Raw genomic sequence first — 18996 nt, 5'->3', positions numbered from 1 at the left:
TAAAATAAAACTAATAAGCCAATGGTCTTTCTTGTAAGTATATCTGCTACAAACAGAATAATGCATTGATTACATTTACAATAAAAAATTGTATTATATCTATATGATTTAAAAGGCAAGTAATACAAACACGGAAGACCACAGAAAATTTTCTTTATGTTGGCATCTGATTGCAAATGATAATGATACTTACCAGCTTTCTCAAATGATTATATATCAATGACGCTAAAAACAACTGAAACTGGACATAAAATAATTCAAATGAAAAATCAATTCAGACCTCTTTATACAGTGATTTAAGAAGAGAAAGTGTGAGGCAGAATCAGCAGAGAACAAAAATAAAGGTATGTACATTAGTCTCTATATAAAACTGATGCATTAAAATGTGTAAACAGAATAATGAGAAAAGTACTCAGATCATAATAAGGCATAAAGTTGTGTAAGACATTCCACTGCTGAAAGGAATGGAGTGAGATAAGATTATACAGTAAAGCAAAAACAAGATTACTAAGAAATATAAGGAAAAGTATAGCTTTTGGCACAGAGCAGTTCTTTTATATCTCATACAGGCTGGCTTGAACATGTATATGCTGGTTTGGACCAATACCTTTGGCAAGACAATGATAAATGGGATGCTTGCCCAAATGCAGAAGCAGAACACCTCTCCACCCAACTGCTCACATGCCTCCTAGTCTTTGCCCTATTAATTTTTCAAATCTATGTGTCAACCAAAAGCCATAGTCTGTGGTACCCATCGGCATTCCTTCTCCAAATAACCTTTATCCAATGACACTGAAAAAAGTGGTCCTTAACAAACAGAATATTAGATATACACACTCATCTAGACAATAATACTTACAATGAAATATTTTTGTCCTGTTAACCAATAGGCCAAATAAGAAGGGTGCTCTCTTTCAAGCACTGTAAGAGGTTTATCAATTTCCATACCTTACTTAAGCCTTGATTTTTTTACTCCAAGCATTCCTCCCAAAAGTTAGTGAAAAACAAAATCAATGGTAAGACTTAACCACAAATTTAAATATTTACACCTGATACCACCATATTGGTGTTGGAAGTGATCATAAATATCATATCTGTGATCCCTCCAAGTAAACCTGGAACTATTAGCTACACTTTTACCTTTCTTTGAACAGGTTAATTTTTCCTAGGTTCTTCTTGCATGGTTTATTATCTAACATCCAAAATCTGCTCTGTAGATAGCTATAGTGCATGTAATAGGCTGAAAGGCCAAGGTCCAAAAAAAACCTACTCCAATTCCAAAACTTTATGCCACTCAAATCCAGATCTGGCTAAGTTCTACTGATGTCTTTTATTGATGTCCACAAGTTGTCCTCAACAATCTGGTTGAGTGAGAAAACAAAGATCCCTTAAAATATACACTCCCCTTCCCAAGGACCAAGTTGTGGGAGCTACATATCTAACATCAGTTGAGGTAGATTGGACAACCAAAGAAAAATGGAAGCTCAGTCATTTGATGTCTGCTCCTAAGTTGACACTCATCTGGGTTTCAAAATATTATCACCAGTTATAACACAGTGATACCACTGTGATCCCTATCTCTAGTGTAATTCTCCCTGTCCAAGGCCCATACACTCATATCTACGAAAAAAAGGACCAGAAAACAACCAAAGCACAAGTAAAAGGGGAGAAACCCAATAAAGGAGGGCAGGGTGTAGAGACAGACATGACCAAACCTTGCAATGAACATGCCAGTCACCCTGATACTTTCCAATAATACTGTGTATATGCCACTTAAAACTAGTCAATTGTGCCAGCATACGATTCACCCGATAATTTTCAATATGGTACATATACCATCTGAATATTACTTTGTCATCTAGGGTGGTGTACAAAGATGCATAAACAGATTAATAAATACGCTACTTATCAGTGGAGGAAACATGACCTAAACACACAGCAAAGAGTAATATATAGTACATATAGTATAAAAATATATATATTTTTTTTTTTTTTCATACTATTCGCTATTTCCCGCGATAGCGAGGTAGCGTTAAGAACAGAGGACTGGGCCTTTGAGGGAATATCCTCACCTGGCCCTCTTCTCTGTTCCTTCTTTTGGAAAAAAAAAAAAAAAAGAGAGAGGGGAGGATTTCCAGCCCCCCGCTCCCTTCCCTTTTAGTCGCCTTCTAGGACACGCAGGGAATACGTGGGAAGTATTCTTTCTCCCCTATCCCCAGGGATGTATCCTAAAACATTTACCAAAGCACACAGACAGTACACCATTTTTCTTGAAAATTAAATCATAATGTTTAAAAATAGGATTCTGATCCATGGGGATGGTAAAAGCTGGTCTTGTAACAGATGTCTTGTCCGTGTGTGATTCTACAGAAGTATGATCAGCTAAGCAAGTTGATAATGTTATCTCTGAGGCAGTCTCTGACTGGCCAAAGGCCAGCCCAAAACAAGCAAGGCACCATTACTATGGCTAAGTGATTAGCTAAGGGTGGGGAAGGCCAGTGCTTCCTCACTGTGAATACTGAGGGTAGGGAGGTCTTAAGATTTTCTTAAAGATATTCTACAACATCTCTCATGTATGCAGGACAGATTGTTGAGGTAAGAAATGTTATTACATGCTATCACCATTTTCTAGCTACCTCTTAAACCTAATAGATAGCTTATAGCATGAGGTGATACCCAACTGCCTGTAATTGTTCCATAATTCACATTTCCTTAATTTGATAAAAAAGCAAATTTGAATAAGGAGTATACTACACTCAAATATTCTAGTTGTTTTTTATTCAATTATTCTCTTTAGTTACTAGTTTTATATGTTATCACTAACCTAGACGGGGTTCCTTGTCGACTTCTTGAAGCTGAACGAGACCTAGATCGAGACCTGTAAAGGATGGTATACTTTTGAACACAAGGTTAATATTTCCTTCAATCAGCTAAAAAAAAATATTTTGTTTCAAAGAACTTCTGTGATAATGCATTCTGATATGCAAGGCTTTCTAGTATTATCTTTTAAAACTTGTCTGCTGTTTCATGAGCAGTGTGGTAGTGACAAGAACAGATGGAGAATAGCCTAATTTGCTCACATCCAGTCTCTAGCTGTTAAACACAACACAGAAACTAGAGACCCCCTATCCACAGCCAAGCCCAACAAACCTTTCTGTGGTTTCCCTGACCACTTCATATGCCCAGGTTCAGCATCTGATTGCATGTAACCACTACATCACTCCAATTTGCTCTTTCACACTGATGCCTCACAACCTCATGCATGCTCAGGCCCTGATTAATTAAAGCATCTTTTACTCTCTAATTTGATATCCCCCTTCTTGCTTCCTTTACTTTAGAAATGTAAACCCTCCTAGTCAGCCTCTACTCACTTAACCCCTCCATATGTCCAAACCATTTCAGCAAAACCTCTTCATCTCTCTCATCCATACTTTTCTTCCAACTACACTTCTCTCTAACCCTATCATTTGTTAATCAACCGTCCTCACACCACATATTGTCCTACATTTCTCTCTAACCCTATCATTTGTTACTCAATCAACTGTCCTCACACCACATATTGTCATCAAGTATTTAATTTCCAATACATCATTCTCTTCCTTACTTTTTCAGCTATGGCCCATGTCTTGTATCCATACAACAATGTCAGGACTAATATACCATCAAAATTACACCTTTTCGCCTTTATAGACAGTAACTTCTCTTTTCACACACTCCACATGCCCCAAGATTTTAGCCCATCAACCACCCTATAGTTTACTTGTTTCCATGGTTCCATTCACTGCCATGTCTATTCCCATATCTATTTCACATTCTCTGCGTTCTCTTCACTCACACTCACTCTCTAATCAACCTGTTTCTCTTCTCTGCTAAACTTTATATCCTTACTTTTACAAAATCTTCTTTCAATTTTCTCCTTGCAAACACTCTCAAAAACTCAAGATACCAGCTTTGGCAGTTTCTCACTAGAGTCTGCCACCAGAACCATGTCATCAGCACACAACACCTGATTCACTTTGAAGGCTTCCCCTTACAATAGACTGCAAACCTGCCCCTCTATCTAAGATCCTCACATTTACCTCCCTCAACAGCCCATCCATAAACAGATCAAACACTCATGGTGACAGCATACACACCCTTGTTGCAGACTCACCTTCATCTGGAACCACTCACTCTTCTCACTTCCCAATGCCACATCACCCTTACTCTCTTGACTGAGACTCCTCATTGCTTCTAGAAGCTCTCCTCCCACAATATGTATCTATAACGCCTTCTACAACATCTCTATCACTCCATCACATTCTTTCTCTGGGTGCATAAATGCCATATGCTGTACAAATCCTTCTCTTTCTCCAAGTGCTTTTGACACTGATTCTTCAAAGCAAACACTTGATCCACACATTCCCTACCGTACTGATGCCACAATGTTCTTCCCCAGTTTGATGCTCTGTTCATGCCACCACCCTTTTAATCACTTACAGCATTCAATACAATTAAATAACCCATCTTTATCAATGATATAATTTCACAAGAAAATTGAGAACAATTACAAAAAGTCATCCCTTGTGTCAAAATTTCTCTTCTGAAGAGTTTATAAATGTTCTACATGAAACTGATTAAGTTAAAATGGATCAACTTAAACACTCTTATCATATCAAGAGCTTTACCTGGAGGTAGATCTAGAGCGTGAGAGTGATCGACTTAGTGATCTTGAAAACCGATGAATAATGCTTGGAGTGGTTGTTGGCTCATCACCTTCATCATTAACTTCATCTTCATATCGAATACGACTCTGCTTTGGTCCACCAGCTGCATCTTCATCTTCCCACTTTTGTCTGTGAACACAAATCATCAGTTATACATACTAATAAAATAAAAAAAAAGAAGTACAAGCAGTACTGACAGGAAAAGAATACAAATGATTGGAATATGTCTTAGGGGAAGGGACATGAGATCAAAAGGAAGGTGCAGGAGTTGAAGAAGAGGGCAAATGAGAGTTGAGATGAGTATCAGTAAACTTTAGGGAGAATGAGATTTTTGGGAGGAGGTTAATAAGGCGAGAAAAATAATAGAACAAATTGAAGCATTGGTAAAGGCAGCAAGTGAGGAAGTGATAAAAAGTAGTGAAGAGGTTAGGAAAAGGAGTAATCAATTTGAAGGACAAGTCTATGGAGCCTAGTTGGTAAAGAGGGCTGTGGTAATGATGCATTATGCATGTATGCCTGAGTATGAATATGAGTGAATGAGACCTCTCTTTGTGAATAAGTATGAAAGAAAGAAAGGCAGCATGGATCATGGTAGGGTGCTTGTGGACTGGCAGAGTGCATGTATAGTACCACCGTGTAAAGGCAGAAGGAACAAAGGTGAGTGGTAGAAGTTTGTTGAGTGTACCTGGAACCTGGTAATTTAGAAAATAGTGGCATATGTAGAGCATCAGACTAGGGAAGAACAGTGAGGTTTCAGGAGCGGTAGAGGCTATGTGGATCAGATGCTTGCTTCAAAGAATGTTTGAGAAATACTTTGAGAAACAGAAGGATTTCTATGGGGCATTTCTGGATCAGAAAGAAGCATAGGAGAGGGAGGATAAGAGACGCTTTGTGGAAGGTGATGCAAATACATGGTGTGGGAGAAAAGCTATTTGTAGCAATGAGGAGTTTTTACCAAGAGAGAATGGTAAAGAGGAAGGTGAGTGGGTCAGGTGATGGTGAGTGTGTGATGTCACCATGACCATTTGATTTACTTATAGGTGGGGTGTTTAAGGAGGTAAATGCAAGGGTCTTGGAGAGAGGGACAGGTATGCAATCTGTAGGGAAATGAGTCAGTTGTTTGCTGATGACACACTGCTGGTGGTAAATTCAAGTGTAAATCTTCAAAACCTGGTGTCTGAGTTTGGGTGTGTGTGTGAAAGGATGAAGCCGATTATAAATATAAATAAAAGCAAGGTTGTTAGGTTTAGCAATGCAAAGAGACAGATTAGTTGGGGTGTAAATTTGAATGCAAAAAACCTGGGGGAAGTGGGGTGTTTTACATACCTGAGAGAGGACATGGCAGTGAATGGAACTACAGAAGTGGTGGTGAGTCATACGGTTGGTGAGGGGGTGAAGATTCTTGGAACATTAAGGAATTCATGGATAGTGAGGTCACTTTCAGAGAGGACAAATCTAAGAAATGTTCTGGAAGCATTAAGGAATGTATGAAAAGAAAGGTCACTATCTGGGAGGAAGAAAATGGATATGCTTGAAGGTAAAGTATTCCCAATAACACTGTATGGATGTGACGCATGGACTGTGGATGAGAATGTACGGAAGAGGGGTAAATGTACAGAAAATGAAATGTGTCTGAGGCCAATATGTGGTGTGAGGTAGGTTGATCAAGTAAGTAATCACAGAGTAAGAAAGAGGCATGATAATATGAAGAGTATGGTTGAGAGAGATGAACAGGGTGTGCTGAAATGGTTTGGACATACAGACAGAATGAGTGAGATGTTGATAACCATGACAGATGTGTCAGAAGTGGAGAGGACAAGAAGAAAGAGGAGAGCAAACTGAAGATGGAGGATAGAGTGAATAAGATTTTGAGTGCCTGGAGACCGAACACGCAAGAAGGTGCCAGAAATGCATCTGAAAGAGTGAATTGGAGCAATGTCATATACAGGGGCAATGTCCTGTCAATGGACTGAACCAAGGCATTTGAAGTAGCCAGGGAAACCATGGAATGGTCTGTGGGGCCTGATGTGAATAGGTGTAACTTTACTAATGTGGGAAACAGTGAAAAAGTATGAAAGAAAAGAAAAAGTATGCGCAGTTCATACCTCAAGGCATCTAAATGTCTGCGAGTTGCTTCTTTTCGCCGTTTCTCAGATGAAATCTGATCTACCAGGATGCGCACTAACTCAATCCTCTGGACTGATCCAAGAAGAATCATAGACTCTGTCGAGGAAAATAAAAATTGATTTTGAGCACAGAAATCAATTTCACTGGCACTATACTAAATTGCAACCATATCCAGTCAAAGATACATGACTAACACAGTGAGACTAATTACTTACAAAGCATCAAACACTCCTCAACAACCCTCCAGCATGGGTAAGATATCACAAACAAATGAAACTGTCAAGGAAATGAGAGCTCCCAGTTAGTCTCATTTTGCAAACTACATAAATGCCAGCTAATCAGCAAGTGTTTTGGCTAAAGAAAATCAGATCCATCAACCCCTAACTGAGATTTATTAGTCACTTAAAGAAATAATTTTCCTCCCAGTACTCTTCCACTATTTCCCCATGTCACAGGTGGTCTTCTTTCATCAACACCTTTAACTGTACTATCATACACTCCTTGAAAACTTCATGTGTCGCACTCTTTCCCCATGCCCAAACTATTTCAAAGTATTACATTTCACCCTCTCTACAACTCCATAATTCATTCCCTTGCATTTCCTGTCATACCAAATCTCTCATACACCCATCCCCTCATGACCTTCATCATTCCATCTACTCATACCACATACTCCTCTCAAAAAACTAATTTCCACAGCCTGGATTCTTAATATCTGTGAGAGTCTCATCTCAGGTCCATGTTTCAGCTGCAGAGATCAGGATCGGGAGGACTGTGCTGTTCCTATCCTTTCTTCACTTCCATACTTATACCTCTAACCTTCATTATTCTATTAAGGGACCCCATGACTTCTACACTAAACTGCTCTCTCCCTTATCTCTCCTCCATATCACCAAGCTTACCCAATAATGTTCCCAGCCACTTACTGTCACCTATTCCAGTATTTTTTTCCCTCCCCCTCTATAACACAGTTTGGTACACTTTCTTCTTACTCTCCAGGGAGTTGTAAAATCTATGCTTTCACTGGTTCCTTTCAAACACCATTACTTTACTGTAAATTGCATTTACTTTCAACTGCATATGCTTACCATTTATCTATCTATATCTCTGATGCCTGTTCCCAACTAGAACTTCCTCAATGGAGTGGCCACGGTAATAGAGCCTCCATAACTAGTTAACACCAGTGCTGCTTCTTAACCTTTAGTGGCTCATTCTTAAGAGGCCACCAGGAGAGGGCAGCTCTAGCACAGTGTTTGCAGAGGCTTCTACCGAATGTTACCACCGACTACTACTACCTAATGCTCCTCCCTAATGTTCCTACCAACTACTTCTACCTGTGTTTCTCCCTAATGCTCCTGGCTAAATGTTCCTACCAACTTCTATCTATTGCTCCTGCCATTTTGCCAGAAGGGAGGGCTAGCGCACAGTGCTTACAGCACATAAATCTAGAGTTATGATCAATGAGTTGTGTGAGTTAAGTGTTGTGTTATGTATGGCAAGAAGAGGTGCTTACACACATCATAAAGCCCACTTACAACTTTCTGTGACTCTTCTTCACTCTCAGCCAACAACACAGCATCATCTATAAACAGGCTTATCATTATCCACCATACCTCACCATCATATTCTCTCTCTACATCCCCTTTCTCAAGTCTTGCTCTCATCTCTCTTATCACTTCACCAAAGAGCCCTACCTCACACCCAAATGTATCCCAAAAGTTTTGCTCAACTCTTTATCACCCCTACACATGCATTTGCTCCTCTATAGAAGGCCTTCACACCATCCATCAGTTGTTCCCCTACCCTATATATCCTTAACACATCCCATAAAGCATTCCAGTCAACTCTTTCATACACTTTCTCCAGATCAATAAAAGCTGCTTACAGCTTCTTACCTTTTGCTAGATACTTTCCCACAGTCATTCTCACTGCAAACATCTAGTCCATACAACCCCTACCTTTCCTAAAACCCCTAGCTCCTCCCTCTGTAATGAGTCATTTCCATTACTCTGTCAATCAATACTCTTGCATACAATTTCCCTGATATACTTAACAGACTATTCTCCTAATTGCTGCATACATCCTTAGCTCCTTTTTCAATGAATAAAGGAATGATAGTACCTGTCAATCCCCAGGTACAACCTTCTGCTTCCATAATAAGTTACATACCAAATGCAACCTTCTACTTCCTTGCTAGGTTACATATCAAATACATCCACTGTATCACACTCTCTCCTCCATACTTCAACATTTCAGCTGTAATCCCATCCACTCCAGGTGCCTTTCCTACCTTCACCCTCATTATTGCCCTTTTTACCTCCCTCCTTGTTATTGGCCCTTGCACTTGAATTCTTTTCATTCCATTCTCTACAACCATGCATGTAAGAACTGCTGCCTCACCTTCTCCCATATACATCAATTCTTCAAAACACTCTTTCCATCTTCTTTTCACTTCCATAATTTTGATTCATCAACTCCTCTTCCTTACTTGTCATTTTCATTTCTATTCTTACATGTACCTCTTTCCTTTCTCTCCTCATTCCAGTACAATTTCTAATTTTGCTTTTGAACATTTCACCCAACTTTCTTCCAAAATTTTCATTCATGCTTTCTTTGTTTTCCTCTATCAGCCTCTTACCATTCTACTAAAGAGAACTATTGCAATCTCATGAAGTTAGCAAGCATCACTTAATGATCTGTCTTCTACAAGAAATTATAGCTACAATAATACACTAAGAAAGGATTTTGCAGAATCAAGTCATCCTTTTTCTAATAAAGCATGGTACTGCTAGCTAGTTACTTAACTGGGAAACATTAATCATCAACTCTTAATTTTCAACAAGAGCAAACATGGATATAAAGCACTGTCTATGAGTATAAAAGTAAGTATGCCATAGACCAAAAAATTAGTGCAATCTTGACAGAGATACTAGATCTGAATAACTGTAGATTACCTAAAAATATACTTTTACTGATTGTGACGTAAAACCAATTTATCTTCCAATCTATCATCAACAAATTGCTATGTTTGTAAAAGCATTTGAAAATGTTTCTGCAACTTTCATGTCAAGTATGAAGTGAAAAATTTAAGAGTGTTTAAATACGCAACTCCTATCTGATGTAAAGCAAGCCTGAGATTACGTTAAGATGATGTTAGGGAAAATGTATGAAGAGAACATGGAGAGTGTATGTAAACCAAAGGAATGTGGTGAGATGCACCAGAGAAATGAAAAAATATGGTTGAGAATATATATGAATGGGGAGAGCCTGAAGGAAGTGGAGAGCTCTAGGTGCCTAGGAGAGGACTTACAGCAGATGCAATCATGGGGGCTGAAGTGAGAGGGGACAAAGGTCCTAAATGCAGTGAGGAAAGTGTAGAAGGAGAGGCCAGTGTCTGACAGGGTTAAGATCAGTAAGTTTGAAGGTACTATAAGACCAGCGGTAATGTATGGATGTGAGTCTTGGGCCCTGAATGCTAATAAATGGAAGAGGAGGACATGTTGGAAATACATTGTTAAAGGATAATACATGATGGGAGGTAGGTCAATTGTGTAAACAGTGACAGTTTACGGGAGAAGGGCAGTAATAAGTACAGTACGACTAAAAGAGCTGACCAGGGTATGCTCAAATATCCTTGCCCTATAGAAAAGGTACGAGAAATAAAGACTAAGAAAGTCTATGTCAGAAGTGGAGGGAAGAAAAAGAGGAAAACCAAGAAGGAGATAGAACAATGAGAAGGCTTCGAGTATTGGAGCCTGAACATTAATGAGGTTGATAGGCAGACATAGGGAAGAATGACTTGGACTGATGTGGTAATGGGTTGGGGTGGGTGGTATTCGGGTGGGAAACATGCTTTTAATGAGTTGAAGATACATGAAGCAATCAAGGTAAGCAATGGAAGAGTATGTGGGGTTTGGTTGTGGATGGAGTTTTTCTGCACCTTACTTGACAAAACAAGGATGTTTGCAAGTGAGGCTGGTGTTTATTTGTTCTTGAAACTACTTATATAAGAAACGAGAAACAATTGTGTACAGAAAATAATATTCAAATGCTCTTCTAATTTGTTCCAGCAGAAACAAGACTGGTAAGCTGCTAATAAGAGATACTGAAATTTCTCCTAAAAACTGAATAGTCCAGTTTCTAAATTTTGATATAATTTAACAGAAAAGTATACAGGAAAGCTTTGCATACTACTATATCTGAAAACTTACCTGGCTTATCAACAAGAGGAAGATACTTCAGTTTGCGATTTTCTTTTAGGATCCTCTTGAGTTCTGTATATGTTACACCATAATAGATGAACTTTACATCTCGTACCATTACATCTTCCACATAAATATTGTAGACATCCGCTGGGGTAAGGAAATGGAAAATATGTATCATATGTGATCAATTTCATCCTAATATTATTTCATGGAGTAACCAAAATTTGACTTGCTTGGAATATTCAAGTATATATCACATTTTCAATGCTGAATACCAGTATCTTATTTTCAGAAAAATCTTTTATGCAGTAGCTTACATGATGTTGTAGCAATGATATCTGGAAGGTAGGGCAACTTCTTGATGCGAATCATGCTGTCATAAATTGATGGCTGAAGGAGTGAGGATATGCAATTTGATATCAGAACTCCAATCTGAAAAAAAGCACAGAAATGGCAAAAGAAATGCACGTAGAAGGATTTCATTTTGATGAAAAAAAGGCTTTACTACACTATCTATCTGTCTATACCTCTAATGCCTGTTCCCACCTGAAACTCCCTCACGGGGGTGGCCATGGCAACAGTCTCCATAACTAGTGAACTCCAGTGCAGCTTCTTAGCCTTTAGTTCCTCACCCTTAACAGACCAAGAGCAGAGGGCAACTCTAGTGCAGTGTTTGCAGAGGCTCTTACCTAATGTTCCTACTGACAATGTCTACCTAATCCCTGCCTACTTTTCCTACCTACTACTTCAACCTAATGCACTACTCTCAACAAAAATGTGAAACATGGTATAGGTTTTAAAAATCTGCAAAACCTTTCCTTTATACAGGAGAGTCTAGTATGCATGACTGTGAGAGGTGTTTGCTTTATGGGAGGGTTGCTAAGCCAAATTAATCCTTATGCTTCTAGGACAGGAATCAAGCTTTCACCCATTGGGTTCATATCCCTGTACCACCATCTTAGCAAACATGAAGCTGCTAAACAGCAATGGGCACTTCCTAAAGCACCTCCTGCTAAATACACCCTCTCATTTACTGTAGTTGTAAAAAGAGTAAAAACAAAAGGAGGTGGCTATGCAAGGAGTAAATGATACACAGCTAAAGGAAAACTTAATCCAAAGACTGTGTGGACAGGAAAAACAATGATCCAGTAGGCACATGCAGGATTGCATCTTATACAAAAAGAGAGAAGACTGGGAATACACAGAAAAAACGGATAACAAAAGACCTGTCACCTATAGCAAGACTACCTTCAAGTGAAAAGAATGACACCTTATCTTTGTCTGTTCCTGATACTACCTTCCTAATGCTGGGTAACAGCAAGCATGGAAAAAAATAAAATATACATATTTGCTGAAGTATGTCCCAACCATTTCAACACACACTCTTTTGCTCTCTCAGCTACACTATTTTCATTACCACACATCTCTCTTACCCTTTAATTACTCACTGGATCAAACCACCTCACATCATTCAGGTTTGTCTATGCAAATTAATAACTCCTCTGCTTTTGTTACATATCTTATTAAACGCTTTCATTTTACACTTCTTAGGCCCCCTTATCCCCAACAGACTGCATACTTGCCCCTTTCTCCAAAACTCTTGCACTTACCTGCCTAACCCTCTCACTTTGCACACGTTTTAAGCAGCCTGTATGTTCCAATGTTAACTACATTTATGGCTGGTAAGTTTACTATTACTACTTTCCATTTTCTATGGCATATTTTTCTGATTACCTGATTTCCTTCTAATTTTTGGTCTCCATAAATTACTACAACTTGTTTAATTTTACCTCTGCTCTTAAGTTTCATAACATCCTAAGTCTGTTAATTTCCTCATTCTCTCATTCAACCTTATTTTAGCGAGGTTTGTACAGTGTGGTGGTAAATGCAACCTGAGTAAAAGGACCTGACTAATGTATATCAAAACGGTTTTTACACATAGGGAGGATCAGCAAAGAAGAACTGACTAAGTTAATCTTTATGTTAACTGTTGAGGGATAAGGGGGAGGGGGGTTTAAACTGAAGAGAAAACAGAATGATAGAGTGACAGATGTATGGGTATATTGAGGCCTGAACATTCAGGAGAGCAAGAAGCATGCATGGAATATAGTGACTTTGACGAATGTGGTATAAGGGATGAATTGTGCTGACAAAATGATGAATCACAGCACATAAAGCAGTCAATGTAAACCTTAGAGCAATCTGTGGGGCTAGGGTGTGGATAGTATGTTCTGGTTTTGGACATCAGAGATGACGCAGTCTTTGGGGCTAAGGTGTGGATAGTAGGTTCTGTTTTGGTACATCATACATGACAACTAGAAAGTGGATATGTGCAAATGTGGCAATTCTTTGTTTGTTCTTGACATTACCTTAGTAAGACAGCAGAGGCAGTTTAGTATAAAAAATAATAATCAGCATCACTTTGTGAAATTCACATAAAATACTGATATTAATGCAAAGAACTAAAACCTTCAGAGCTATATTTGAAGTGATAACTTACCATGATGGGTATCACATATGTAATCTGCCCAGTGAGCTCAAATACAATGACGGAGATAGAAATAGTGTGTGTGATTGCTGCACAGAAGGATGCTGCCCCCACCATGGCGTAGGCACCTGTTTGGACATTTCATTTCTATTAGCTATAGTAATTCATGAATCATGCTTGAAGTAATGAAATAATGCCATGATATATCATGCCAAAAGAAATAAATAATTTTCATTCTATAATTATAACAAAAAACATACTGAAACAATGCTTTACATAAGCTCCTGTGGAAAAAGCATAATGGATATAAAGACAGTAAACAGAGTGACAGGAACAACAGCAAAAACTACTCTGAGAAGTAAGAAAAATTATACCTTATACACTAACCTGGCACAATAGGAAATCCTGGGGTAATTCCTAGTGGATAAAGTGAAGCCATTAGTTCACCAATCTGACGACCAAATGCTGCCCCAACTTTAAATAGTGGGATAAGCATACCAGAAGGAACAGGCAGGGTTGAGGCAACAGCTATTTGAAATACCTGTAAAAAATTTTCTTCACTGAGAATGTAATCAAGTGTTAATCTACCTACAATTGTACTGCCTTTAAAATGGTCTATTTTGTGTTATCTGTTATGTATCATAATATTGGAACTTTATACTACATCTATCCAATAACATCTTCCTATCTTTCTCAAATTTACTATAATTTTTTCTTTTTCATGGTAGCTGAGACAACTTGGGCACCTAAACGCTGTAATCATGGGTATCTCATGTGTGTGCATAGTAGAGAAGAGGGTGAGTGGAAGGTGGGTCTTCAGCAGTGGTCTGTATGATGTCAACATGACTGTTTAATCTATTCGTGGATGAAATAATGAAGGAGGTGAAGAAAAGGATCTTGGAGAGAGGGGAGGTATGCAATATGTTAGGGGTGGGGAGCCCAGGATTTGAGTCGGTTGGTTTTATGTTACATGTTTTGAAATCTAAAAGCAAGAAATGAGTGAAATTTAGAATTATATAGGTAGAAGAAATTACCTTTTGAAACCACTGAATTTAGCCTGGTTATTGTTTCCCATTTCACTATGTTGCACAGGTCCCAATCAAAAGAGGAAGTGTTCAATGAGAGAAAAAGAATGGCCAGCAGAGTCAAACACAGCTACGTTATCACTTGTCCTCAGGTCAGACTCTGGCATGGCCAAACTGACAATCATTCCCTCTGGTAACTCCCATCAATGGGGTGGACACAACAAAAGACTCTCCACTTATTCCTGTCCCTACATGCCTCCTTCACATACACCATGCCATGCAATCTTCCATCATTTCTCTCCCACCACTAATTTTCCCCATATCACAGGAGGTCTTCCTCTTACACCAACCACTTTAATTTTACTATCATACATCTTGTAAACTCCCCATCTTGCACTCTTTTCATGAGCCCAATCCAACTCAAATATTACATTTCACCCACTCTACCACTTTACAATTCAGTCCCTTTGCATTCCCTGCCAGAACACATTTCTCATACATCCCCTCTTTCTCTTCATTCCATCTAGTTATGCATACTCTCCTCTCAAATAACTCATTTCCATAGTCAGGATTCTTGACCTCTGTGGCTTAATCCATATCCAAGTTTTGGCTGAATAGGTCAGGACTGGGAGGATTATGCTATCTCTTAATCCTTTCTTCACTACCATACTTACACCTATACCCTTCATTATTCTATTTAGGTATCCAATGATTCTTCTACCCTATACTGCTGTCTCCCTTATCTCTTCTTCCACATTACTAAACTTACCCAAGGTAGCTCTAATGCTTAGATTTTTGCACCTCCCAGTCTTTCTTCCCCTATATCTATAACACAATTTAATACACTTTCTTCTTTAACACTATAGGGTTATGCAAAATCTATATTTGCATTTTGTATCCTTTCTGACACCATTACTTTACTTTTACTCATATTTACCTTTAATTGCCTACTCTTACTCAAATTATAAAACAAACTTACTACCTTCTGTAAATCCTATTCAGTCTCAGAAAACAACACAATATCATCTGCAAACAGGCTTGTCACTAGCTACCGCACCTCACTACCACACTCCTCTGCAGCCCCTTTCCCTAGTTATGTTTTCACCTCTCTCATCACTTCATCCATACATATTTCAAAAAGCTACAGTGACAGCACACAGCCTTAGCAAAAATCTTTGAGTTATTCAGCCCTTAAAATGACATGTAATTTTCTAAATGGAAACTATGGCACATAAAGCCCGGACAATTCTAAGCAGATAATATAATCTCTACCTCTCCATATGAGCCACAATATGCAGCAGTGTTCTTCTTTTCATTTACGAGCAATAATGTAAATCTTATACCTGACATTAAACACTATTGTCTAAAACTAGGATTTTAGTAATTCATTGTGATGTAATATCAGGTCAAAAGATCATGTTCAGGCCATAATATACACATTTGGTGATAAGACACTTACAGAAACAATTTGGAAGACAAAGAGGCTGAGATGAAAGTTTCCTTCCTTTCCTTCCAAGTTGGGCAACCAGTGACTCAGTATGTTTTCCTGCTCAGGTGACATTAATCCATTTGAAGCTGTAACTGTCCATGTTACATTGCTGAAGAGATGCAAAATCTGGACACAAATGAATACTTAGTTACAGTATGCAAAAGCAATATGTAAAAACTGCACACATTTATCATAGTTTTTTAAGAATAAATCAGTACTATAAAATCCTAGCTATTGCCTGTCTATTATTAAATCTTTAATCACTTGACCAAAGCATTTGTAGTCATACTCTGAGTAAAAATATGTTATGAAGATATAAAAAAGGAAATATTTCATTGAAGAAAAATAATAAATTTCACTTCTAAAGCTTTACACATTTACCCTAGTTTCTAATGGCCAGAGAAGGTATAAAAGTTTTCTTTTATAGAGTACTGTCTATACTTTATCAAAAAGGTCTCATGAATTTATATTTCCAGTTCCTTTTTAATCTATAATATCAACATGTCATAAACAGAAAAACTTGTGTAGCACACACCTGTTTACTTGAAGGTAAGGTAGCTGCCATGAACTGACCCAGACAGAGTGGAAAAGTCATAATGGAAATTGCAATTGAAACAAACGTTGGATACAGCAGACGCCTGCAAAAAAAAATCAAAAATAGGATATAGAATGTATACTGAATTTATTTACTGAATAGAATAGCTTTTCCTAGGCATTAACATAAGGACTTCCAAGGTAAGTTTTAAAAGGCAATCATCATATTATACTTTAATAATCCCCTCCATCTTCTAATAATTCTGTTTGCATGTTTGTACCATGCCTACATATATATGTGAACCCTGCAACATGCAAACACTTCTTATCTTATTTCTTTCTCTCTTAGTCTTGTATATTTTCCTGTAAAGTCACATTCAAATGGATATAGACAACAAATCATCAAAACAGTTGAACAGGAATAAATGGAAAACTGACTTGTCATGATATTTGGTTAGAGGAAAAACAAGGAAAGAGATGGTAGGACTTGTAACTATGAGAAAAGATAAAGTAAATTATCAAATAGAAGGAAATAAGCAAAGACACTATTCATAAATGCAGTTGGTTAAATTGGGAATGATACATACCCTGAATTCTAAGACTGCCCTAAGTGAATCAGGCAAGATATCATCAAGCATTGTTAAAATCAAACTTAAGGAAACTGACTTATACCAAGTTTTCCTAAATTGGATATACAGTGACAAGGAGGTACAAGGTGGGTACCAGCAGTATGGGAAGACAGGTGGCCATATATAAAAAAAAGGCAAAGTCAACATGAACTGTTAGCATACAAAAGAGAATAAAGATGGAATAAGCTAAATTACGATAATGCAAATGCAGGGAGTAAAGTACAAGTTATATGACTGAAAAAGATAACGAGACAGGATCCCTTGAAAGTATGACTCCCTCATACTGTTCAAATAGGTAATTACACACTCAAAACCTGTAAAGTGAGTAGACTGTTCAAGATGTAAATGAACTTAAGGAGAAGGTTATCAAAAAGCTTAAAGCAGATGATGAAAAGGCTAGAGAGCAAGCAAAGAAAATAACATCAGAAATGAATATATGAAACAAAGAGGGGCTATCATGGTCAAAAGCTCCATGATGGATGAAAATAAGCTTTAAGAAGTCAAATGATACCAGAACTGGAAGAGAACCACACTCAGTTATAGGAGGAGAGGATAACAGACAAGAAATGGTATAAACGAATAACTAATAATAACAGACACAGAAGGTATAGTATCAGAGATTCAGCAGGTATGAAGAATGTGACAATATTCTATTGACAGTCTCAGCAGGCAAGAATATGATGATATGTGAAGGACAAGACAAAAACACCAGTCGTATTAAAGCAGAAAAAAAAATAGTAATGGAGTGACAAAAGAATGAAGAAAAAATCTATATGGCAAAAATCAAAAGAACTTTGAGGTGCTAGAAAAGATATCCACTGCATCAAAAGACCAGATTGTTGAGTGGGAGGGTAACTGATGTTCTAAACACACTTATGTATGAATAATGAACAAGTAAAAAGTTCATAATCTGAGTTTACAGTCAATCTGTTATTAGATGCTGAGATAAAACTAGTCTGGGAAGTAGATTAATATCTACTATCTCCAAAAGAACTGTCGCATGGAAGGAAAGAGAAGAGGAGGAAGGGGCTTCTCCTAGTAAGATATAATCTTTCAGAGATGACATTCTCTTCAGATAAAGAGGAAAATTTACTGTATGATAAAGCCTGCCAAACTGTACAGAAACCAAGTAAACCTCTGCAAAGGTATGATAGTCTGCAGTGAATATTCAATAAATATAATAGAATTACAATTAGGAGAATATAAGCAGTAGCAATGAAAAAATAATACTTGGGAATGAAAAAGTCCTTATAATGGGGGCTTTATACGACTGTGTAGTACATGGGAATTAACAAAGGATAACTGGGTAACCAAGGGAAATATGAGATACTGAGGCTCAAGCTCTTAAAATGGAATCAACAAAACTTCTTAAACCAAAACATCCCTAAACACATTAATGTCAGTGGGGAGGACATATCATCAACACTAAACCTAAGATAAACAAAAAAAAAAAAAAATATGAAAGAGAATCTGAAAAAAGAAAACATTACCTATGGTGCCCCACATGGAAAAAGAGACCAGGCAAAACTCAAGTCTGAGTAGTGCTTATACAGTATTATGATGAAATTTTGCAAAAAAGGTAGAGCTAGGGCATAGTGCTCACCACAGGAAAATACAAAATTACATGTTGTCAAATATTATGCATGAGGAGAGACTGTATATGTGTGGGCTAAAAGCCAGTTGCCCATGTGTTGATAAGGCAGAAAGAAAAGAAAAGCTACAGAGGCTAAAGGAATTACACTGATAGCCACTTAACTACTATTAGTTAAGAAGCAAATAATACTGGTACCAAA

The 18996-nt window shown here is 37.8% G+C and overlaps 1 protein-coding gene across 10 annotated transcripts in view; it reads right to left on the bottom strand.

The window, feature by feature from the left end:
• LOC139759640 (chloride channel protein 2-like) overlaps positions 1–18996 on the bottom strand; it is a 235064-nt gene that overhangs the window by 11040 nt on the left and 205028 nt on the right. For all 10 annotated transcript variants that reach the window (XM_071682021.1, XM_071682022.1, XM_071682023.1 and 7 more), the window contains 9 exons: positions 16576–16678; positions 16011–16166; positions 13914–14067; positions 13539–13654; positions 11356–11470; positions 11045–11185; positions 6812–6929; positions 4668–4835; positions 2825–2878 (listed from right to left, as the gene is read on the bottom strand). In XM_071682021.1, the coding sequence (XP_071538122.1) occupies positions 2825–2878; positions 4668–4835; positions 6812–6929; positions 11045–11185; positions 11356–11470; positions 13539–13654; positions 13914–14067; positions 16011–16166; positions 16576–16678 (1125 nt within the window). The remainder of the gene's footprint in view (positions 1–2824; positions 2879–4667; positions 4836–6811; positions 6930–11044; positions 11186–11355; positions 11471–13538; positions 13655–13913; positions 14068–16010; positions 16167–16575; positions 16679–18996) is intronic.

This window comes from Panulirus ornatus, chromosome 33, assembly GCF_036320965.1.
Source record: "Panulirus ornatus isolate Po-2019 chromosome 33, ASM3632096v1, whole genome shotgun sequence".
In the NCBI taxonomy this organism is placed as follows: domain Eukaryota; kingdom Metazoa; phylum Arthropoda; class Malacostraca; order Decapoda; family Palinuridae; genus Panulirus; species Panulirus ornatus.
Note: the sequence above shows the minus strand (reverse complement) of the source record. Positions and strands in the feature narration are given on the sequence as shown.